Source organism: Babylonia areolata, chromosome 25 (genome assembly GCF_041734735.1).
Source record: "Babylonia areolata isolate BAREFJ2019XMU chromosome 25, ASM4173473v1, whole genome shotgun sequence".
In the NCBI taxonomy this organism is placed as follows: Eukaryota; Metazoa; Mollusca; class Gastropoda; order Neogastropoda; family Buccinidae; genus Babylonia; species Babylonia areolata.
This window is the reverse complement of record NC_134900.1, coordinates 22,005,781-22,030,451: the sequence shown is the minus strand read 5'-3', so window position 1 is coordinate 22,030,451 and position 24,671 is coordinate 22,005,781. Positions and strand designations below refer to the sequence as shown.

Sequence of the window (24,671 nt, the reverse complement as noted above, 5' to 3'; positions counted from 1 at the left end):
TATTGCACCCATGCCTTTGTGACTGTACTAAGATCTATACTCCTTCTAGATCTCTACATTCGACTATTGGTTCAATTCAAGAATGGTTACAATTCCCCCCCCCCCCCCCCCCCAAAAAAAAAAAAAGTAAAAATAAAACTAAAAAGAAGGTCAGTGTTCTTTCTCCTGATCCTATCATGGCCCAGTAGTGTGGAACAAACTGCCTTACTGACTGACATGCTTCTTGAGGTTCTGCTGGACGTCTGTGTGTTTGTTTGTGGTGCACACATTTTTTTTCGAGTTTGGTATATTTGATGCATGTATGTTTACGTATGCATGTTTGTCTTTTTTTGTTGTTGTCAAAGCCGCCTGGGAGGTGTGAGCGTCAATCTGTTATATTTATTTATATTATCATTATTATTATCATTATCATTGTCATCATCGTCGTCATCATCATCATTGGTAGTAGCGGTAGCGGCAGTAGTAGTAGTAGTACACAGATTTCATTTGTGTGATGTGTCCCCTCGTTCCCTACCAGTTCCGCGGTCCATGTCATCGCCGACGGCTGTCCACTTGAGGTTCGCTTCCCCGGTGTCGGGGTGAAAGCTGGCCAGATGCAGGTCAGTGATGCGTGCCGGGGCCATCAGGTCTGGTACCACCGCCTTCTTGCCAGGGTGACCCGTGACGCGGAACTCCCCTGCTGACGTCACGCGCTGGAAGAGGGCCAGACTCTCCGTCAGGACCTCCATCCTCCCCGCTGTGTGGGTGTGGACAGATGAGTTACAAGTTGGCTTTCGTGGGTTTCAAAGGGGAGGAAAGTGTGGAGTGGTGACCTAGAGCTAATGCGTACGCATAGGAAGCGAGAGAATCTGGGCGTGGAAGATCAAATCCCACACTGGCTAGAATTTTCTCCATCTCCAATTTGCCTTGGTAGTCTGGATGCTAAGCATTTGGATGAGATGATAAACCAAGATCACGTGTGCTGCAGTTAGCGCACGTAAAAAAAAACACACAAAATGCAACAAAAGGGAATTCCACTGGCAAAACTTCTACACACTAATCCACTTTGATAGTAAAACAAATACACTTGTAGACAGAAAAAATGGCGCTGCACTGTAGCTACAAGTTCTCCCAGGGGAGCTGCCCGCATTTGACTAAGAGAAATCAGTTCTGACAATAAAATACAATACAATACAATACAATACAATACAATACAATACAATATAAAAAGAACATTGAATGGAAAAAAAAGATGATGACAGGAAGGAAAGGAGAAAGTGGGAGGAGAGGATAGAAAGAAAGGACAAGAAAAGAGAGCATAGTATAGCATGAGGAAAGACATGACAGGGGAATGAAGGACATGACAGGGGATGAAGGACATGAGAAATGAAGGACATGACAGGGAATGAAGGACATGAGAAGGGAATGAAGGACATGACAGGGAATGAAGGACATGAGGAAGGAATGAAGGACATGACAGGGAATGAAGGACATGAGTAAGGAATGAAGGACATGAGGAAGGAGTGAAGGACATGAAGAAGGAATGAAGGACATGACAGGGAATGAAGGACAAGAGGAAGGAGTGAAGGACATGAGGAAAGAATGAAGGACATGACAGGGGATGAAGGACATGAGGAAGGAATGAAGGACATGAGGAAGGAAGGAAGGACATGACAGGGAATGAAGGACATGACACGGGATGAAGGACATGAGGAAGGAGTGAAGGACATGATGAAGGAATGAAGGACATGACAGGGGATGAAGGACATGAGGAAGGAATGAAGGACATGAAGAAGGAATGAAGGACATGACAGGGAATGAAGGACATGACAGGGATGAAGGGCATGACAGGACAGGACAGGGAATGAAGGACATGGCAGGGGATGAAGGACATGAGGAATGAAGGACATTACAGGGGATGAAGGACATGAGGAAGGAATGAAGGACATGACAGGGAATGAAGGACATGAGGAAGGAGTGAAGGACATGAGGAAGGAATGAAGGACATGACAGGGAATGAAGGACATGAGGAAGGAATGAAGGACATGAGGAAGGAATGAAGGACATGACAGGGAATGAAGGACATGACAGGGATGAAGGGCATGACAGGACAGGACAGGGAATGAAGGACATGGCAGGGGATGAAGGACATGAGGAATGAAGGACATGACAGGGGATGAAGGACATGAGGAAGGAATGAAGGACATGACAGGGAATGAAGGACATGACAGGGAATGAAGGACATGAGGAAGGAGTGAAGGACATAAGGAAGGAATGAAGGACATGACAGAGAATGAAGGACATGACAGGGGATGAAGGACATGAGGAAGGAGTGAAGGACATGAGGAATGAATGAAGGAAATGACAGGGGATGAAGGACATGAGGAAGGAATGAAGGACATGAGGAAGGAATGAAGGACATAACAGGGGATGAAGGACATGAGGAAGGAGTGAAGGACATGAGGAAGGAATGAAGGACATGACAGGGGATGAAGGACATGAGGAAGGAATGAAGGACATGAGGAAGGAATGAAGGACATGACAGAGGAATGAAGGACATGACAGGGAATGAAGGACATGAGATTAAAGGACATGGCAGGGGATGAATGACATGGGGAATAAAGGACACGACAGGGATGAAGGACATGAGGAATGAAGGACATGACAGGGAATGGGGGACATGAGGAAGGAATGAAGGACAGGACAGGGAATGAAGGACATAACAGGGGAAGAAGGACATAACAGGGGATAAAGGACATGGGGAATAAAGGACATGACAGGGATGAAGGACATGAGGAATTAAGGACATGACAGGGAATGAAGGACATGAGATTAAAGGACATGGCAGGGCATGAAGGACATGAGGCATGAAGGACATGAAGAATGAAGGACATGACAGGGGATGAAGGATATGACATGGGGGGAAAAAAGGACATGAGGAATGAAGGACATGGCAGGATATGAAGGACATGAGGAATGAAGGACATGGCAGGATATGAAGGACATGAGGAATGAAGGACATGAGAAATGAAGGACATGACAGGAAATGAAGGACATGAGGAAGGAATGAAGGACATGACAGGGAATGAAGGACATGACAGGGGATGAAGTACATGAGGAAGGAATGAAGTACATGAGGAAGGAATGAAGGACATGACAGGGGATGAAGGACATGAGGAAGGAATGAAGGACATGAGGAAGGAATGAAGGAATGAAGGACATAACAGGGGATGAAGGACATGAGGAAGGAAGGAAGGATATGACAGGGAATTAAGGACATGACGGGGGATGAAGGACATGAGGAAGGAATGAAAGACATGAGGAAGGAATGAAGGACATGACAGGGGATGAAGGACATGACAGAGGAATGAAGGACATGACAGGGAATGAAGGACATGACAGGGAATGAAGGGCATGACAGGACAGGACAGGGAATGAAGGACATGGCAGGGGTTGAAGGACATGAGGAATGAAGGACATGACAGGGGATGAAGGACATGACAGGGGATGAAGGACACGACAGGGGATGAAGGACATGAGGAATAACGGACATGAGGAATGAAGGACATGGCAGGGGATGAAGGACATGAGGAATGAAGGACATGACAGTGGATGAAGGACATAACAAGGGATGAAGGACATGACAGGGAATGAAGGACATGAGGAAGGACATGACAGGGGAATGAAGGACACGAGGAAGGAATGAAGGACGTGACAGGAAATGAAGGACATGAGGAATGAAGGACATAACAGGGGATGAAACAAGGGATGAAGGACATGACAGGAAATGACAGGGGATAAAGGACATGACAGGGATGAAGGACATGAGGAATGAAAGACATAACAGGGGATGAAGGACATGAGGAATGAAGGACATGAAAGGGGATGAAGGACATGACTGGAAATGAAGGACATGAGGAATGAAGGACATAACAGGGGATGAAGGACATGAGGAATGAAGGACATGGCATCGAATGAAGGAAATGAGGAAGGAATGAAGGACTTGACAGGGGAATGAAGGACACGAGGAAGGAATGAAGGACATGACAGGAAATGAAGGACATGAGGAATGAAGGACATAACAGGGGATGAAACAGGGGATGAAGGACATGACAGGAAATGACAGGGGATAAAGGACATGACAGGGATGAAGGACATGAGGAATGAAAGACATAACAGGGGATGAAGGACATGAGGAATGAAGGGCATGAAAGGGGATGAAGGACATGACTGGAAATGAAGGACATAAAAGGGGATGAAGAACATGAGGAATGAAGGACATGGCATGGAATGAACATGAGGAATGAAGGACATGGCATGGAATGAAGGACATGAGGAAGGAATGAAGGACATGAAGGGGATGACGGACATGAGGAAGGAATGAAGGACATGACAGGGGATGAAGGACATGAGGAATGAAGGACATGGCCGGGAATGATGGACATAAGGAAGGAATGAAGGACATGACAGGGAATGAAGGACATGGGGAAGGAATGAAGGACATGACAGGGGATGACGGACATGAGGAAGGAATGAAGGACATGACAGGGGATGACGGACATGGGGAAGGAATGAAGGACATGACAGGGGATGACGGACATGAGGAATGAATGAAGGACATGACAGGGAATGAAGGACATGGGGAAGGAATGAAGGACATGACAGGGAATGAAGGACATGAGGAATGAAGGACATGAGGAATGAATGAATGACATGGCAGGGAATGAATGACATGACTGGGGATGAAGGACATGAGTAATGAAGGACATGACAGGGAATGAAAGACATGAGGAAGGAAGGAAGGACATGAGAAATGAAGAGCATGATAGGGGAATGAAGGACATGAGGAAGGAATGAAGGACATGAGAAATGAAGGACATGACAGGGAAAAGAAGGACATGAGGAATGAAGGACATGACAGGGAATAAAGGACATGACAGGGAATGAAGGACATGACAGGGAATATGGACAAGAAAAGAAGGGAGAAGGACAAGACAAGGTGTTCAAAGATGATGAAAGGCGATGTGATAAAGGTGATGAAAGGTGATGGAATGACAGAATAGATAGGAAGGGACAGGAAGGACCATGAAGGAATAAGAAGAATGAGGAAGATCCAGGAGGGGACAGGATGGACAAGGAAGGGACAGGGTGGACATGGAAGGGACAGGGTGGACAAGGACAGGATGGACAAGGAATGGACAGGTTGGACAAGGAAGGGAGGGGATGGACAAAGAAGGAACAGGATGGATAAAGGACAGGGTGGACAAGGAAGGGACAGGTTGGACAAGAAAGGGACGGGGTGGACAAAGAAGGGATGGGATGGACAAGGAACGGACAGGATGGACAAGGAAGGGACAGGATGGACAAGGAAGGGACAGGTTTGTCAAGAAAGGGACGGAATGGACAAAGGACAGGATCCACAAGGAAGGGACCGGATGGACAAGGAAGGAACCAGATGGACAAGAGACGGACAGGATAGGCAAGGAGGGGACCGGACAGACAAGGAAGGGACAGGATAGACAAAGGACAGGATGGACAAGATAGGGAGAGGATGGACAAGGAAAGGACAGGATGGACAAGGAAGGGGCAGGATGGACAAAGGACAAGATGGACAAAGAAGGGACAGAATCGACAAGGAAGGGACGGGATGGACAGGCAATGGACAGGATAGACAACGAAGGGACAGAATGGACAAAGGACAGGATGGACAAGGAACGGACAGGATGGACAAGGAAGGGACAGAACAGACAATGAAGGGACAGGATGGACAAAGGACAGGATGGACAAGGGAGGAACAAGAAAAAGGGACAGAATGGACAAGGAAGGGACGGGGCGGACAAGGAAGGGGCGGGATGGACAAGGGACGGGATGGACAAGGAAGGGACGGGGTGGACAAGGAAGGGGCGGGATGGACAAGGGAGGGGCGTGATGGATAAGGAAGGGACGGGATGGACAAGGGAGGGGCGTGATGGATAAGGAAGGGACGGGATGGACAAGGGACGGGATGGACAAGGAAGGGACGGGGTGGACAAGGAAGGGGCGGGATGGACAAGGAAGGGGCGGGATGGACAAGGGACGGGATGGACAAGGGACGGGATGGACAAGGAAGGGACGGGATGGACAAGGGACGGGATGGACAAGGAAGGGACGGGATGGACAAGGGGCGGGATGGACAAGGAAGGGACGGGGTGGACAAGGAAGGGGCGGGATGGACAAGGGACGGGATGGACAAGGGACGGGATGGACAAGGAAGGGACGGGATGGACAAGGGACGGGATGGACAAGGAAGGGACGGGATGGACAAGGGACGGGATGGACAAGGGAGGGGCGGGATGGACAAGGAATGGACGGGATGCACAAGGAATGGACGGGATGGACACAGGACAAGATGGACAAGGAAGGGAGGGGCTGGACAAGGAAGGGGCGGGATGGACAAGGAAGGGACGGGGTGGACAAGGAAGGGGCGGGATGGACAAGGAAGGGGCGGGATGGACAAGGGACGGGATGGACAAGGAAGGGACGGGATGGACAAGGAAGGGGCGGGATGGACAAGGAAGGGACGGGATGGACAAGGAAGGGGCGGGATGGACAAGGGAGGGGCGGGATGGACAAGGGACGGGATGGACAAGGAAGGGACGGGATGGACAAGGAAGGGGCGGGATGGACAAGGGAGGGGCGGGATGCACAAGGGACGGGATGGACAAGGAAGGGACGGGATGGACAAGGGGCGGGATGGACAAGGAAGGGCCGGGATGGACAAGGAAGGGACGGGATGGACAAGGGACAGGATGGACAAATGGCGGGATGGACAAGATAGGGAGAGGATGGACAAGGAAAGGACAGGATGGACAAGGAAGGGGCAGGATGGACAAAGGACAAGATGGACAAAGAAGGGACAGAATCGACAAGGAAGGGACGGGATGGACAGGCAATGGACAGGATAGACAACGAAGGGACAGAATGGACAAAGGACAGGATGGACAAGGAACGGACAGGATGGACAAGGAAGGGACAGAACAGACAATGAAGGGACAGGATGGACAAAGGACAGGATGGACAAGGGAGGAACAAGAAAAAGGGACAGAATGGACAAGGAAGGGACGGGGCGGACAAGGAAGGGGCGGGATGGACAAGGGACGGGATGGACAAGGAAGGGACGGGGTGGACAAGGAAGGGGCGGGATGGACAAGGGAGGGGCGTGATGGATAAGGAAGGGACGGGATGGACAAGGGACGGGATGGACAAGGGGCGGGATGGACAAGGAAGGGACGGGGTGGACAAGGAAGGGGCGGGATGGACAAGGGACGGGATGGACAAGGAAGGGACGGGATGGACAAGGGACGGGATGGACAAGGAAGGGACGGGATGGACAAGGGACGGGATGGACAAGGGAGGGGCGGGATGGACAAGGAATGGACGGGATGCACAAGGAATGGACGGGATGGACACAGGACAAGATGGACAAGGAAGGGAGGGGCTGGACAAGGAAGGGGCGGGATGGACAAGGAAGGGACGGGGTGGACAAGGAAGGGGCGGGATGGACAAGGAAGGGGCGGGATGGACAAGGGACGGGATGGACAAGGAAGGGACGGGATGGACAAGGAAGGGACGGGATGGACAAGGAAGGGGCGGGATGGACAAGGGAGGGGCGGGATGGACAAGGGACGGGATGGACAAGGAAGGGACGGGATGGACAAGGAAGGGGCGGGATGGACAAGGGAGGGGCGGGATGGACAAGGGACGGGATGGACAAGGAAGGGACGGGATGGACAAGGGGCGGGATGGACAAGGAAGGGCCGGGATGGACAAGGAAGGGACGGGATGGACAAGGGGCGGGATGGACAAGGAAGGGACGGGATGGACAAGGGACAGGATGGACAAATGGCGGGATGGACAAATGACGGAATGGACAAGGGTCGGTATGGACAAGGATCTTAAACCTGCGTATTTGATATTCTGCTTGCGTATACACATGAAGGGGGTTCAGGCACTAGCAGGTCTGCACATACGTTGACCCTGGAGATCGGAAAAATCTCGATTTGAACACGGGACCCTCACAATGAAAGTCCAACGCTTTAACCATTCAGCTACTGCGCCCGGACAGGGTGGACAAGGGACAGGATGGACAAGTATGGGACAAGATGGACACGGAATGGACAGGATAAAGGATCAGACAGAAGTAGGAAGGGACACTTGGGGCAAGAAACAACCAGGAAGAAAAGGATAGACATGGAAGACAGACAAATAAAGAACTTTCTTTTAAGAAGAACAAACAAATAAATCACAAACGTGGTTTTCCCAAATCCTCCAGTAAACTCAACAAAACCGAACAAAATAGAACTTTGTCAGTTGTGGGTTTCCTTTACTCAGAATCGAGTTTTCACTGTTATCTTGACGAGGGTGGTGAGAAACCACCAAAAACTTTCGTTTCTGAGTAAACGAAACTTTCTGCTAAATGAAATCAGAGAATGTTTACCAAGGAAACGCTGTGGCTATGGTTCACTCACCAAAGGCAGTTGTGTCCAGCGCCCCACTAGAGCGGCCCCCTCCCCCCACCACCACCTTGGTGCCTCCCTCCAGCCCCCGGGCCTGCACCTTGATGTTATAGCGGCCGTTAGAGGACAGGTATGTGGACAGTATGTAGGCCGCGTACACCCCGTCATCTTTGATCACATCAGACCCTGCAGGAAGGGAGAGTTCACACACACACACACACACACATATATATATATATATATATATATATATATATATATATGTGTGTGTGTGTGTGTGTGTGTGTGTGTGTGTGTGTGATGTGTGTGTGTGATGTGTGTGTGATGTGTGTGTGTGTGTGTGTGTGTGTGAGGCCTGACTGCATGACACGGGAAACGAATGATGAGTGTTACATTATTGATACATTTCGGTCGATAGTTAAGAGTAGTAAAGGGAAATCACTCTTTCTCTCTCCCCACCTGTCTGTGTAATGGCGCACACTACATGCAGAATTAAAACTAAGTTTGTTTGTACCAAAGTCTCATTGTTCTTGCTGTGCATGCAAGTAACATAACATGGTGGCAGCCTGTGGTTTTCTGCATCTGACTGTTTACCTAAAGGACTGTGAGTACGTTCTTTATTCAAAGAAATACTGATTTCCATGCTCAAGTCTTTGGTCGACCCTGTGCTTTGTGATGACGTCATTCGAGAGAGCATCAGTCCTGCGGATATTGCCGATTGCAATTCCATGCTTTGACTGGTATTGCTGAAGGCCAGGAAGGCTAAGCTGTTTGGTCCTGCGTGTTTTGCCGAACTCTCTGCAGAACTTATGAATGAACTTCCATTTCTTCTGGTACACTCCAGCTGCATACTTAGTGCTACTCTTCTGATATTACTTACCCGTGACATACTTTACTTCATTGTGTGACACAATGGCAGATGAGAATGCTGAAGGTGGTGCTAACCCTCCAAATGCTAATAGTGGTGAAGTATCTCATGAGCATAGGCACAGTGCTCGTGTCAATACTCCAACTCCTCTCAATGTGAAGAAAGAAGCCCCTGAATGGAAGTTATTCAAACAAATGTGGGACAATTAGTGTGTTATAACCCAACTTCGAGAAGAGACAGAACCCTACAAGAAAGCCCAAGAGACGCCCCCAAGGCCAGAAGGCTCCAAAACGTTTCAACATCGCTAAGCTGAATAACATCACCATCAAACAGTCCGTTGTGGAGCTGCTGGAAGATCGTCTGGAATCTGCCTCTCTGGACAACCAGAATGTGGAGTCTGACTGGAGGACCCTGCGTGAGCTGATCTATAGTACAGCTTCAGAGACCCTGGGACCCATGACCAGAAAGCACAAAGACTGGTTTGATGAAAACTGTGACGAAATCAAGCAGCTTCTGGATGAGAAACGCCGTCTGCATCAAGCCTACCTGAGCAACCCAAAGTCCACATCAAAAAAGGATGCATACGATGCCATCCGCAGGACTGTTCAGCAAAAGTTACGCCAGATGCAGGATAAGTGGCTGAGTGACAAAGCTGATGAGATCCAGGGATATGCTGACAGACACAATATGAAGAGGTTCTATGATGCCTTAAAAGAAGTCTACGGCCCCACATCCTCAGGATCATCCCCCCTCCTCAGTGCAGATGGGAATACCTTGATCACCGAGAAGGAGAAAATTCTCGAACGCTGGGCTGAGCACTTCAACAGTGTCTTAAATCGCCCTTCCTCCATAAATGATGAAGCCATAGACCATCTCCCACAAGTCCCCATCAACGAAGCACTGGACGATCCGCCAACACTTCTTGAGACCCAGAAAGCAATCCGTCTGCTATCCAGTGGCAAAGCACCTGGCTCAGACTCCATACCAGCAGAGGTCTACAAGGATGGAGGCACTGTGCTGACTGAGAAGCTCCATCAGCTGTACTCACTCCTGTGGAAAGAAGAGACGATCCCCCAGGATTTCAAAGATGCATCTATCATTCACTTGTACAAGCGAAAGGGGAACCGGCAAGCCTGTGATAACCATCGGGGCATTTCCTTGCTCTCCATCACAGGCAAGATACTTGCCAGGATCCTACTAAACCGCCTCACAGCACACCTTGACCAAAGTCATTTGCCTGAGAGCCAATGTGGATTCCGGAAAGAGCGCGGAACCACCGACATGGTGTTTGCTGCAAGGCAGCTGCAAGAGAAATGTCAGGAGCAAAATGCTGATCTGTTCTCCACCTATGTCGACCTCACTAAGGCCTTCGACACCGTGAGTAGAGAGGGACTGTGGAAGATCATGGCCAAGTACGGATGCCCTCGGAAATTTATTTCCTTGGTCAGCCAATTCCATGAAGGCATGCAAGCTCGAGTCCAGGACAATGGCGAAACATCTGCTCCTTTTGCTGTCACAAATGGTGTCAAGCAAGGCTGCGTCCTGGCTCCAACGCTGTTCAACCTCATGTTCTCTGCAATGCTTACTGATGCCTTCAGAGATGGCGATGTTGGAATCGGCCTAAAGTACCGAACAGATGGCAAGTTGTTTAACCTCAGAAGGCTTCAAGCAAAAACGAAGGTCATGACAGACATCATCAGAGACTTTTTGTTTGCTGATGATTGTGCCCTCAACGCTGGATCTGAAGCTGACATGCAACTCAGCGTCGACAAGTTTGCCACTGCCAGCAGGAACTTCGGCCTTACCATCAGCACGAGGAAAACTGAAGTTCTCCATCAGCCAGCCCCAGGGAAACCCTACGTTGAGCCCAACATCACAGTCAACGGTCAGAGACTCAGTGCGGTGGAGCGGTTCACATACCTTGGCAGCACACTGTCACGAAATGCGACCATTGACGATGAAGTGAACGTCAGGATTGCAAGAGCAAGCGCAACTTTTGGCAGACTCAGTGCAAATGTCTGGAACAGAAGAGGCATTAGTCTTGAGACCAAGCTAAAGGTCTACAGAGCAGTAGTTCTCCCCACACTACTGTACGCCTGCGAAACTTGGATAGTGTACCAACGACATGCCAAGAAGCTGAACCACTTCCACACAACATGCCTCAGGAAGCTACTGAACATCAAGTGGCAAGACAGGACCCCAGACACAGAGGTGCTCACAAAAGCCACCCTTCCCAGCATCTTCACCATCCTGATGCAGTCCCAGCTTTGCTGGGCTGGACACGTGGCGCGCATGCCAGACCATCGGCTGCCCAAAAGGCTCTTCTATGGCGAGCTGCAACAAGGCAAGAGATCACATGGAGGTCAGAAGAAGCGCTTCAGAGATACTCTGAAAGTCTCTCTTAAAGCGTTTGATATCAACCCTGACTCCTGGGAGGAATCTGCAGTGGACCGTGACAAATGGCGCGCTGCTGTGCACAAAGGCGCCAAGTTGTGCGAGGCCAACAGGACTGCAGCAGCTGTTCAGAAGAGGCAGGCCAGAAAGTCACGGGCAAACAAGCTCCCTGACAATGATATGCCTGTCTTTGTCTGCCCCAACTGTCAGCGAACATTTCGTGCGCAGATTGGACTATTCAGCCATCTGCGCATTCACAGATAGATTCATGAGCATCCTCCCCCCCACCCCACCACCACCCTCCCCCCATCCCCCAGCTGGATGACAACGATGGTCATCATCGATCTCGATGGACACTCCACCAGGGCCTGAAGGACTTAGTGTGTACAATGGCATGCAGCTTCCTGAGCGTCACACTGTTGCTGACATTCTTGTTGCCTTTGATAATCACTTCATTGGTAGAACTAATGAGAGCATTACAAATTCAACATGAGAGATCAGAAGTCTGAAGAATCTTTTGAGGACTACGTCGCTGCTTTGAGTATTCTCATCAAGACCTGCAAATTCTGTGAGCATAACAAAGACTCGCTTCTTATTGATTGAATTGTGTTGGGTATCAGAGACAATGCTACAAGAGAACGGCTGTTTCAAGAACTTGATCTGCTCTACACGCTTGCATTGATAACCTACTCCTCCCGCAGACACACATGCCTGTAGGAATGAAAGAATTACATCCAAGGCTGGCAAAATTTGTCCATGAATTTCTTTTCATAACATGTTTATGTATATGTTTTAGTGTGTCTTATAAGCCTTGAGTTTTTTGGTGTAGCCGAGTGCTCAGTTGGCTACAAGGACCACTTTCATCCTAAGCAATTGCAGACATTTTCGCAGCTGACCTTCTAATTTTCACTCGCGCACTTTAATACCGCGCACTTTAATACCGGCGTGACGCCATTCAGAGTTTGAATTGAAACCTCTTCCAAACAAATGCTCCAAACATTAATAAAATCAAGTCTATGTGTCATTCACTGCCAGATTATGTCTGTTGCACATAAATAAACACTTGTATCAGTTAAATTCCTATTTTGATTTATTATAATCTTTCGTCAGCAGCTGAGTGCAACAGTGAAGATTATGTCATTTCGTCTTTTCGTCACATATAATGCTACAATCGTCAGTTCTATATGTGATTCCTTGTTGGAAACTAAAACCACACTATTCCAGTGTTTGGATGATAATAGATCACGCATTTAGAAGATACAAAGCCGATTTTCATTGTAAATACTTAACGGAAATCACCTCACAACTAGCGTTGCTTGACGGCTTGGGCCAAGTTGAAAGTTGTGTTTCTGACACACACTATTTTACTAAATATATCTTCCATTGGATAAGTAAACTACAAGTACTATATACTGGCAGAATTGACGCAATTCCTTCTTTAAATCTATTCCATTTATGTTTGCCTACTTTAACCTGATTTAACGCAGTTTGCAATTTCCAGCTATGAACTCATTAAAAATTATCAGTTCCAGGTGACTTAGATATAGATTATTGATTCGTCTTAAATCATCAGCACTTCATTTTATACTCATTGGAAAGGTGGTGTTGAGCTCTTTCTTTTGAGACCAATCTGACGTAAATAGGTGCAGTAATCATTTAGAAATCTATCACTGAACAGTCGGCAACTAACACAGATTCGGTCAATGACATGCCGATTTGCTTGTGGCCACACAGTGCTGGTTGAGTGGTCCACTTGATTGTCTATAAATAGCCAGTGGTCACTGCCAGCCATTCATTTTCCCCGGTGCTGCACACATAGAGTGTTGCACACAGCGTCAGCTGCCTGACATTCAGATTCTACTGTAACTACTTTGAGTCAGATGTGCTGATGACTTGTAAATTGTAAGTTTCGACACATTACTTGTGTTCATATGAGTATGTTGATAGCATTAAGAGTCGTCAAGAAGAACTGTTTGGTACTGTAGAGAAAGGAAATCAGGCGGACGTCATCATTATGGACTTTGCGAAGGCCTTCGATAAAGTCAACCACAGCCTCCTCATCCTCAAACTGAAACATTACGGCGTCCAAGGAAAGATCAACAAATGGATAGGAGCTTTCTTGAAAGACCGGCAACAATCGGTGGTAGTAGAGGGCACAGCTTCCAGCTGGGTCAGTGTGAAGTCTGGGGTCCCACAAGGCTCTGTTTTAGGGCCAGCGCTATTTTTGGCGTACATCAATGACTTGCCAGAAGAACTCTCCTCACTGACACGCATGTTTGCTGATGACACCGCTGTCTACTGTTTAAAGGCCTCCAAAACTGATCAAAACTTACTTCAGGAAGACCTCAAGAAGCTAGAAGCATGGGAGCACAGCTGGGACATGGCTTTCCATCCTGGAAAATGTACTACTCTCCCAGTCACAAAATCATCCTGCCCTGCAAAATCCGATTATACCCTCCACAACCATATCCTAGAAACTGTTTCTACCTCAAAATACCTAGGCGTTACCATCACAAGTGATCTCAGCTGGGACCTGCACATCAACACCGTTTGTGCAAAAGCCAATAAGACCCTCGGCCTCCTCAGAAGAAACCTGAAGATCCCAGCAGTGCGCCTCAAAGAAACAGCGTATAAGACTTTCGTCAGACCAATCTTGAAGTATGCGTGCACCGTATTGGACCCGCTTACCCAAGACAACATCAAGAAGATTGAAGCTGTCCAGAGACGAGCAGCACGGTTTGTGGTCAACCGGTACCACAACACATCTAGTGTCACTGCAATGATCGACAGACTGCAATGGCCGACTCTGCAGCACAGACGGAAGGTAGCTAGGCTTGCCATGCTACGGAAAATAATGGACGAAGAGGCGATCTCGTCGACAAAAGCTGCATCGTGCCAGCCCCACTCAGACAAAAAAGGAAACATTCTCGCCAGCTCAACCAGATCCGGTGTAAAACCCAATACAGACAATATTCCTTCTTCCCCAGAACGATACGTGACTGCAACAACCTGCCTGAAACAGCTATAGCAGCAGACACCTTGGACACCTTTAAGTCTAGGGTGCCCCCCAATCAGTAGTTAATTAGATAATAGGTCCCCAACCCCCCCCCCCCCCACCCACCCCCCGCCCCCCTCCTCTTCCCCACCCCCTCTCTTACCCTAATGTTTTTGGGGGGGTTTAATTTTTTGGGGCCCTGCTGTCTTAGATCAGCAAGGCACCGGCTAGCTCGGAAGGGCGAAAAGTGAAGTGATAGTAGCCTGCCGGAGAGCCCACTTAGAGTAGGACTAAGTTTTCATCCTCACTAATAGGTCTGTCACTTTCTGTAGATTGTTTTTCTTTCATCGCAACCCAACAACAATAACGGCGTAAAAATCAAATTGATGATTGTGGCCGTCAATGCAGTGAAAAAAAAAGAAGTCAAACTTGTTTCAGTTATTGTTTTGACACGCAGTCACAGTTCTGCTCATGACTGATCTACTCATCATGTTGTCATGATATGCTTGTAGGCAGATTTGATTTTTTCGAATATCACAGTCAGTAACGTCTCTACCCACTGATAGTTTTTTCGAGAATATTCTAGGGAATGTCGCATTCTTTCTCATTTGCTTACACTGGTGAATGTGGCTTTGCTTGTCCGGTTTTATGTGGAGGAAATTTAAATGTAGAAAACAGGCCAGAATCAGCTGTGTTCTTTGGCGTGCAACCAATTAACTTGTGTAAGTTCATTCACCACTCAATGGCCAAGCCATGATACTTCTTCCAATCATTGTATTGAGCACTGACTTACAATTGGGTTTCTCTGTTTGCCAGTATTTAATATTAAAGCCACTTATTCTATAATCTTGTTTATTATTCATGTATTATTTTACATGCTGATATCAGTACTGCGACAGTGTTACACTGACTCTCAGTACTGCCAACCTACATGTTAAAGAAATTACAAAGTGTGGATAGTAAAACATATAAGCTTGCTATATGATGTTTCAGTTCATGCTTCAACTTTAAAAACATACACAGACATTGAATTACTACCCCTTTAAAGAAAAGATGAAACTTGCATCAGCAAAATATATCTTGAGAAGTACAACAGTTCAAAATTCTGATATTGCCGAGATCAGTTTAAAATCAAACCTTCATTTCCCTAAAAGAGCAGTCTATTCACTCTCTCACGACTATAGGTACTTGTACCTCTGGCATATTTAAAACATCAGGAGTGAACCCAAATCAAACTGCCCCTCGGTTATCATACACGAATCGGAGATGAACAACGCAACATTTGACATCAATTACCTAGATTTAAAGAAAGCTGAAGGCCCTGCTCTCCCTGCTTTTGTTAAATGTCACATTCAAGAAAATTATTCAAATCACCTTAAAGTATATAAAGATGGTTCAGTACTTGATAACAATCAGGCAGGGGCAGCATTTATAATCCCGTCAATAAAAGTAGAGAAGTACGATCATATCGGTAAAGATTTTTCTATATTCACAGCTGAATTTATGGCTATATTAATGGGATTAAATCACTTACTAGATCTTCTCATTACCATATTTCAAGTGTTATTTTGTGTCGGATCTAAATCTGGTAACAAGCATTAAAATCTTTTAATTTCAAAACAAGAGAACTCGTAACAGAAATTCGCCATATAATTCATGTTTTGACCATCTGTGGCACAAAGATTAACTTTTGTTGGATCCCTTCTCACGAGGGGATTGTGGGAAATGAGTGGGTGGATCGTTGTGCACAGTGAACATTTACAATGCCACAGAACTTCGTATTCCACTCTCATTGCAAGAAGTTTATTCTCTACTGGAGAAAACTTGGTGGAACCATGTCAGTAAACTGAGACAGGAGTCTGACCCTGACAGAGAAAATACTGACAATAGCTCGCGCAAAATTGATCACATGTTTTCTTTTAAAACAAAAAGACATCACAGTAGCAGAAGGCTCACCAGTCTAATATACAGACTACGACTCGATGCCATAAAAACAAAATATACGTCTAATGTGACTTGCATTTACGGCAATGAAATTACCCCCGTGCATATCATCCATAAATGTGAACAGTAAAATCATATTTACCTATGTCATTTACAAAATCTGCAGTTCCATCTGCTTCCATTAGAAATGTCACAAAAGTTGATATACGTTAAACAAAAGAACGAACACACACAGAACTCAGAATGGTATAATTGCAGAAGCAGATCACAGATACAGAGTAGGGGAAGAAGAGGAGGAAGATGAAGAACTCAAAAGCAACAAAAAACAAGTCCCTCTTTGCCACACTTACCCACACCATTATCGTACAGAGCCACCTTGAGCACAGCGGCCTTGGGACGTTCAATGACGGCCACTACCTCTGCACCCAGCACTGGGGACCGTCCCCGGATGAGCTCTGCAAAGATGCTGACCTTCTGCTTGGGGTCGAAAGCGATGGTGGTGTTGTCCGGTATCCAGGAGCGGACCCTGATGACCTCCAGCCCCGAGGATCGCGCCGTGGACTGCAGGTTGACCACCACATCAGACTTCGTGCTGGAGGTTTCCATCAGGTACTTCCATCGTCCCACCTAAACACACAGTGATAGAAGGAGAATGTGCCTTGAGTCTTGGCCCTTGTGCAGTCAGGGCCCAGGCTAGACAAGCACAGACTCGAAGGAATGTTGACCCCAGACGTGCGGCACGCAGGCCCACAAACTTGTGGACACGCCGTGGGGGATTCAACCTTGGTGAGCAATTCTTCCAGGAGACGTCTACTGTGATGAAGAAAGCTGCACCTCCTGGAGGGGCCCAACACGTGGCGATAACGACACCTGGAGGGCACCTGGCTCCGGAAGACCAGAGATGTGGAGAGAGGAATGCACACCTCCCGACAACTTCATCGTGCTGGTCAGGCAGACACTGGTGGACACTCCTCAACACAGCCGGCACACCAACACCCACCTCAACACTCACTCTAGTCAAACATCAAGCCTGCTTCGTCTCCTCATTCATCGCGCAGACAAGAGATTCCATCTCTCGACACCATGAAAACGAAACCGGATATATGAATTATAAAATAGTTTGATTCTATTTTAGAAACAGAAAAGAAGTCTTCTTGTCGTTCCCGGAAGCACTGTTCAACACTTGCAGTCGGGCAGGAAAGACGTCTTTGGGAAATTTGTTAGTGTTCATTGCCTGAAAGAACCCACCCAGCTGTTTTTAGGAAAGCTCGGGACACTGTTACATCAATGACAACATGTGTTAATCCCCGTTTCTTTAGTCCTAGTGAGGTTAGAAAATGATTAAAATTGAGTCGGGTTTGCCGTTTCATATGAGCAGAGAATAAACCTCAAGTGATATATCACACAGGGCACAAGAATACAAGCATTATAATAGCAATGAAATAAAATAAAATAAAAAGAATAATAATAAAATACATAATCAGTGAATATCGGATAAGTTGCTTTTTTACCAACGGTCCTACTGCATACTGCATCTCTGGACCATGCTACATGATGAAAAAAGAGAGAACTGCAAAGAAAGAAAAATCAAGTGCAATAAAGGATCCAGTAATTGTTAGAAGGGTGGATTAGAATACACACCACTAGTCATTTATCAGACGGTTGCATCGCCAAAAGCACCAAACTTTCCGTTACAATAGGTCTCCGATTTGAGGAAAGTAAGCAAACCATCAGCCACACACGGCCCTCACCTCCGCCACACCAGGAAGCAGAATTTTGATGACGCCAGACTCCTCGTCCACCAGGAACTGCTCCTCGTGCGATGCGCGCGTCATGGTGACGTCAGAGGGCGAGGTGAGGATGACGTTGACGGGGTGGCTGTAGCTGACGGTGAAGGTGGTATGGGAGCCGACAGTGGGGTCAATCAGGAAGGTGCCAGACAAGGCGCTGCCGTTGGTCACTGTGCCCGCCTCCGTCACCAGCTGTGACACCATGCCCGACATGTACAGTCCTCGTCTTGTGATTCGCTACACTGCTTCTGCCTCAGTCCTTGGTGAACACTCTCTCATTCCGGACACGTTTCCTACAATTTTCCTTCACTAAGAACCGAACTTTTGAACTTCTGTTTTTTCCCCTTGCATTGAAGGTTATTATTCTTTCATTGAAACATCATGTTTCACCGAATTTTACACAACTCACATGTGTCACTATAGAAAAATTACATCCTTAACACATTAGACAATTGCAATGAACTTCAATGACAATTAACTTGCAAGGGTATTTCTGTTTCATAATACACAAAAAACAAAAAGAAATAATGGGGAAAAAAACAAGAAAAAAACACACAAGAAAAAAAAAACTGGCATGTATCAAGCACATTTGACCCCTGTGCACATTTAAGAAACGTTTGTAATCAATGTCTTGTAAGACAACCATTTTGCCTTAAAGTGTTGAATGTTAGATTGCATTCTTGCATTGTGTTCTTCTATTTTATAACGCCAGGAAATGTATCTTTCAAAAGCTTCTAAGTTGGGCCTGCATTTGTCAAATTTACAGCCGGTAGTTAACTTTTGAACTTAACGGTACTTGCATATTCCGGTGGTCTCTCAACGGTACTTGCATATTCCGGTGGTCTCTCAACGGTACTTGCATATTCCGGTGGTCTCTCAACGGTACTTGCATATTTCGGTGGTCTCTCAGCACCGTCCTCAGCAAAACTGATAAAGGAAAGTCTTTGGCTGGACAGGTTGTGAGTGAACTGAATTCAACGGTGCATTCAAGCGGCTCCCCAGCCATGGTGTCGCAACAGACAGGCCATGGGGGTTCCAGGCCAGTGTCCCGAACTTTTCCTGCATCAGTGTTGCTAAGGAAAATGGTGAGAGACCACCGAGACATGGAATTAACGTTCGATTCTGAGGAAAGGAAACTCTCTACTACATGTATCCAGAATCAAAGAATGTTAATTAACGACTGACGAAGAAGCTTAGTAACGATCCAAAAAAGAAAAGGAAATAAAAGGGGGAGGTAATTTAAATGAAGAAAGGATGAAGTGGACACCAGCAGGAAATTTAGAAAATAGAAGAAGGAAAGAGAAGGAAAGAAAAAAGGAAAGAGAAACAGAGGAAGAAAGCAACACAGAAATAGATAAGAGAAACAAAAACAAACAAAAAGACGGAACAGAAGTAAATCAGGTAAATAAACACACGAAAAAACAACAACAACAAAAAAGAAAAAAAAAGGAGATAACAACAGACATATTAGCATAAAGAATCTGGGGCAGCTCAAACAAACAATGTTTCTCAATTAGAATCATAAATCAGAAAACCTACGAAGAGAAAACCGAAAAGAATAACAAATGACGGAAGAAAAAAGGCAAGTCTGAAAGAAAGAAAAAGACAGGCAGACTGACAGAAAGAATATATGGTAGCTCAAAGAATGATAATGTATCTCAGATCAGGTCATAAGCATTACAGTTTAAAGGTGCCAGAATGTTGTATTCTTACTTCATTTTTGAAACTGTTAGTGTGATTCGGTATTCTTCCCATACGTTAGCTCGTACTCTGTCTCTGTCTCTTTAGGCAATCATATTGTTTGCGTTTTAGACAGTTGAGGATGAACTCCCAGGGTTGACATTGAAAGTTTTAAGGTAACATTTCCTTACTATTGTTACCTCCCTCATGTCATTCTCAGTCTTTCTCTTCCTCCCTTCGTTGTCCTCTACCCCCTCCCCTCACCCTCTCTCATCTCTTTAATTATCATCGTTGGAAGTCATTTCTTTTTGTCTGTAACAATATTGAGGGTACTGATGATGATGATCACTGGAAAGAAAGCAAGCTGACCTCATCATGCTCACAGCTCTTGAGATGACACCATGCGGCCCACTTGGTTGTTTTTTTGTTTTGTTTTTTAAACATTTAAAAAAAAAACATAATGGACATAACCTTCCAGTGACAACTTGACAACAACCTCTGTTAGTGTGTGTGTGTGTGTGTGTGTGTGTGTGTATGTGTGTGTGTGTGTGTGTGTGTGTGCCTTTTTGTAACCTTTCTTCCCCGTTTCGATGTAGATTGTCAGCGTTCTGGGCCCCTGTCCTAAAGAGGTAGAGTATACTATAAAAACATCATTGGTATCATTATTATTATTATCATTGTTATTATCTTCATCACACCCTGACCCTACCAGTGACCAACTACCCAATCGGCTTTCAACATGACCAACGTGACCAGAGCACTGGCTTTTTGGTCTTTGAGACCAAGCCCTGAACAAGGTGACCTTGAGGACGTCAGCCAGTGGGTGGTTAAACTCCAGTCGACATGTCCCTGTGATCAATGATCAATGACCAATGATGAGACCCGAAAGTAGCTCTCAGTTGTCTCTACCCTGTGGGCAGCTTTTTGTGCAAGTGATTCCGTGTTCGTGAAGTGCCTAGAGACTATACACGTGTAATATCAATCAGCCAATCAACCAATCAATCAATCAATAAGCCAATCAACCACTCAATCAATCAGCCAATCAACCACTCAATTAATCACTCAATCAGCGGGCAGTGGGTATGGCAGCTGACCGACACGGGCAGGGTGGAGTGGAGGCCGGGGCTGTGGGTCAGCACGGTGGCGGCCAGGCCGTCAATGAGGGCCGTGGAGTCCTTGCGGCCACTGTAGTAGAACGTCTTGCCGCCTGTCGTCCTGGACAGCTGGGCGATGGACTTCTCCGCCCCCTGACCGTAGGCCAGAGCGTGCACCACCACGCCCAGCTTCTGCAGGCACACAGGTGAAATAACAACACTACGACCACTACCTTGAAAGCGCCCACCCTCACTTTGCACAAAATTCACCCTAAATTTGGGGGTGGGTGGTTACTGAGTACTGTACCCTTTGCGGGAGCCCAGTCCCTTGCTTAGTGTCACTATCCAGCACCGGCTGGGCTGGAAGTGAAAATATAACACTGGCTGCTCACTTGGTCGCTGAATTACACATCGACATCTCATTCAGGTGTTCTATCATTTATCTCTGGATCGAAATCTGCACTATTATTTAAAGCAACATGACCACAAAATTAAAAACAAACTGAACAATCTGTTTAGTTCATGATAACTGTCTTCCTTTTTGTTTTAAAACTGGGGTGGACAATACAAGGATCTGTTTACCATATGAACTGTTTTTAACCCAAAATGGGAGGTGTGTGTTTACTAATTACTGGACTTGCACAATGAACAGAGTAACAACCAGACTCCACAAAAATGCAAGGGCCACTTCGTCACAGCAGGAATGTTCTCATAAAATGGTATTGGGGAAAAAAAAAAACAAAAAAAACGTTACGGCTATGTGTGGAGCTCATTACATTGGCTGTATAGAGGCTAGTGCAAAATTTTTTTTTTAAATCGGCATCATTTCACCATGCCTCCAAGGAGAAAACTACGTTCCCAGGTGGTCCTTGACATTTTGCCAACCCAACATAATGCACGTGCATCAACAGAGCAGTGGTTTCCTTTTTTGCCACGAGGAAAGACATTACACGTTTTAAATGAATGAATAACATGACTACCTGAGTCAACAGTGAAATACAATAAATAAATGAATTCATAGATCAATAAACACTTTCTTCCTCTTCTTCTTCTTCTTCTTCTCCTTCAACTTTGTGAAGAGTGATTGGGGTGCTGCACAGAAGTACCGTTTCACACACACACACACACACACACACACACACACACACACACATACATACACAATGTAAAATCCGATGGCTTAACATTTAAACACTAAAATGACAACTTACATGCATAATCGTGCCTAAACATCTGTTCACATTGTGCACAGCATGTTTTACCTACAAAGGCGCTATATAAATGATGTATGATGATGGAAACAACATGAGGACTGGTCAAGCAGTGGCAGGTACCTGCAGTTTGAGCTGGAAGTCAGTGAGGAAGGGCCTCTCGTTCTCCTTGCCGTCAGTGATCAGGATGATGGTGCCACCGGGCTGTCCCTCCACGGACCTCAGCAGCTGGATGGGGCACAATGACGTCAGTGTCAGGATGGTGCTGGTGGTCATGTTGATGATGACGACGATAATAATAATAATCATCATCATCATCATCAACATCGTAACATGAGGCAAAGCCTTCATAGCTTCACGTGCTTCTGCACAACAACAACAACAACATCAACAACAACAACAAAAGCGACAGGCTGACACTGACGATGAATGGGAAGTGGAGTAAGGTTGGGGGGTCACGAATACATATCCAGAGCGGCCCAAATTCCGTTTTTCTTCACCAGCAGAAACGTATGTTTGAACCGAAAGCTGTGTGTTGGAAACAGATCGATGCCATCTTGAACATCCCACATCGACCAGCATTTCAATGTTTTACGATCCCAATAAACAGATAGATAGACACACACACACATATATATATATAGACACACACATATATGTAGATAGATGTGTGTGTGCGTGTGTGTGTGTGTGTGTGTGTGTGTGTGTGTGTGTGTGTGTGTGTGTTAAAGTTTCAAACCCGTTTTTATCATGACTTTTCGGCTTCGATCAATCGAACAGAATTACCAAACGCGTTTGGTTAAATCACTTATGGGCTGACATAAAGGATGATCCATTTCTTTCGGATGCGTTCTCTGACACATGTCTGTCCCATCACGTTTGACATTGAAAAACAAATGAATAAATAAATGAATAAATGAATGGCTTTTCGTTGTCAGAATATGCGAAAACAAATGCTCGATATTGGAAAATGTCGAGTATTTTCTCACCAAATAATGGCGTTTGCTTGTAAATAGATTTGGGGGGAAAAAAATGCGTGGTGCAACGTGTCGGCCCAACGGACAACTACAAGTGAAGGTTTTCTTTAAGATGTTGAATCAGACAGTCACTGGACATTGTGCAGTTTAAAAAAAAAGGTCTATACGAAATCTTTATCTGGGTAAACACTGGACTGATTTCACCTCCACGACCCTGGCTTCGTCTAACGGACTAACGATAATGGACAGTGAAATAAACACTACTCATACTCATGGCGAATAACACTCTTAGTATTGGAACGCTAAACGTGCATGGCCTAAAAAACAAATTAAAACGAAAAGTAGTATTTAACTTTATAAGAAGCCAAAATCTAGGTATTGCATGTTTACAAGAAACATATATTACAGACGATGTAATACAGGAAATTGAGAGAGAATGGCCAGGAGAAGTTTTTCATATATCAGGAACAAATAGAAGTAATGGATTAACGATATTCATAAATAACAAGAAACAAACCACTGTGTATATATATATATATATATATATATATCTATGATAGTCAGTCGTGTCCGACTATGACTATCAGAACAGCAGAGAAGGCAACTGCTGTTCCGACTATTTGGGCTAGAATTTGATTATAGTGGAGAGTGTCTTGCCCAAGTCACATCCCCACTCTCTCGGCCAAGAGGGTTTTAGGACAGTCGGCGTTGGGATGGTTCCCAAGGCCAACTAGCCCACAAGGCTGCAGCACTAAGAGTCAGTGCAATTTTGCCTCCTAGTTTGAGAGTCATAGTCCTTCGCAAAAGACAAAGCTGTAAATGATTTCCCATTGACTGGAGAAACCATTGATAATACAGCTCTCACTTTGCTGTTGGCCAAAAAACCACTATTGAACACATAAAAGCAACGGATAGAATACCATCAATTAAGGTAATGCTAGAAGACAAAGAGAATGCTATTGCTAATTGTTATGCTCCAAACTTTATAATAGATAAATTAACGTTTATAACCCAACTCGGCGATCTATTGTAGGACCAAGAGTATGACAACCTGTGAGTAGTGGGCGATTTCAATACAACAGCAAGCCAGCTGGACAATATTGCTGGCAAACCACACTCGATCCCTGAAACGAAGCGCTTACCAATCTGTTAGCATCACTTGATCTTATCGAAGCGTAGAGGACACTCCACCCTGACGCCAAAGAATACACTTGGTCCAGACCAAACCCATTCACAGCAAGAAG

At 46.0% G+C, this 24,671-nt stretch overlaps 1 protein-coding gene across 4 annotated transcripts in view; it reads right to left on the bottom strand.

Annotated features, from left to right (window-relative positions):
- The window catches only part of LOC143299790 (calcium-activated chloride channel regulator 1-like), a 104,751-nt gene that overhangs the window by 1,242 nt on the left and 78,838 nt on the right, over nucleotides 1-24,671 (bottom strand). For all 4 annotated transcript variants that reach the window (XM_076613224.1, XM_076613222.1, XM_076613225.1 and 1 more), the window contains exons 10-15: nucleotides 22,574-22,678; nucleotides 21,240-21,431; nucleotides 18,427-18,657; nucleotides 17,026-17,302; nucleotides 8,487-8,660; nucleotides 515-736 (exon numbers count right to left, since the gene is read on the bottom strand). In XM_076613224.1, coding sequence (XP_076469339.1) covers nucleotides 515-736; nucleotides 8,487-8,660; nucleotides 17,026-17,302; nucleotides 18,427-18,657; nucleotides 21,240-21,431; nucleotides 22,574-22,678 — 1,201 coding nt within the window. The remainder of the gene's footprint in view (nucleotides 1-514; nucleotides 737-8,486; nucleotides 8,661-17,025; nucleotides 17,303-18,426; nucleotides 18,658-21,239; nucleotides 21,432-22,573; nucleotides 22,679-24,671) is intronic.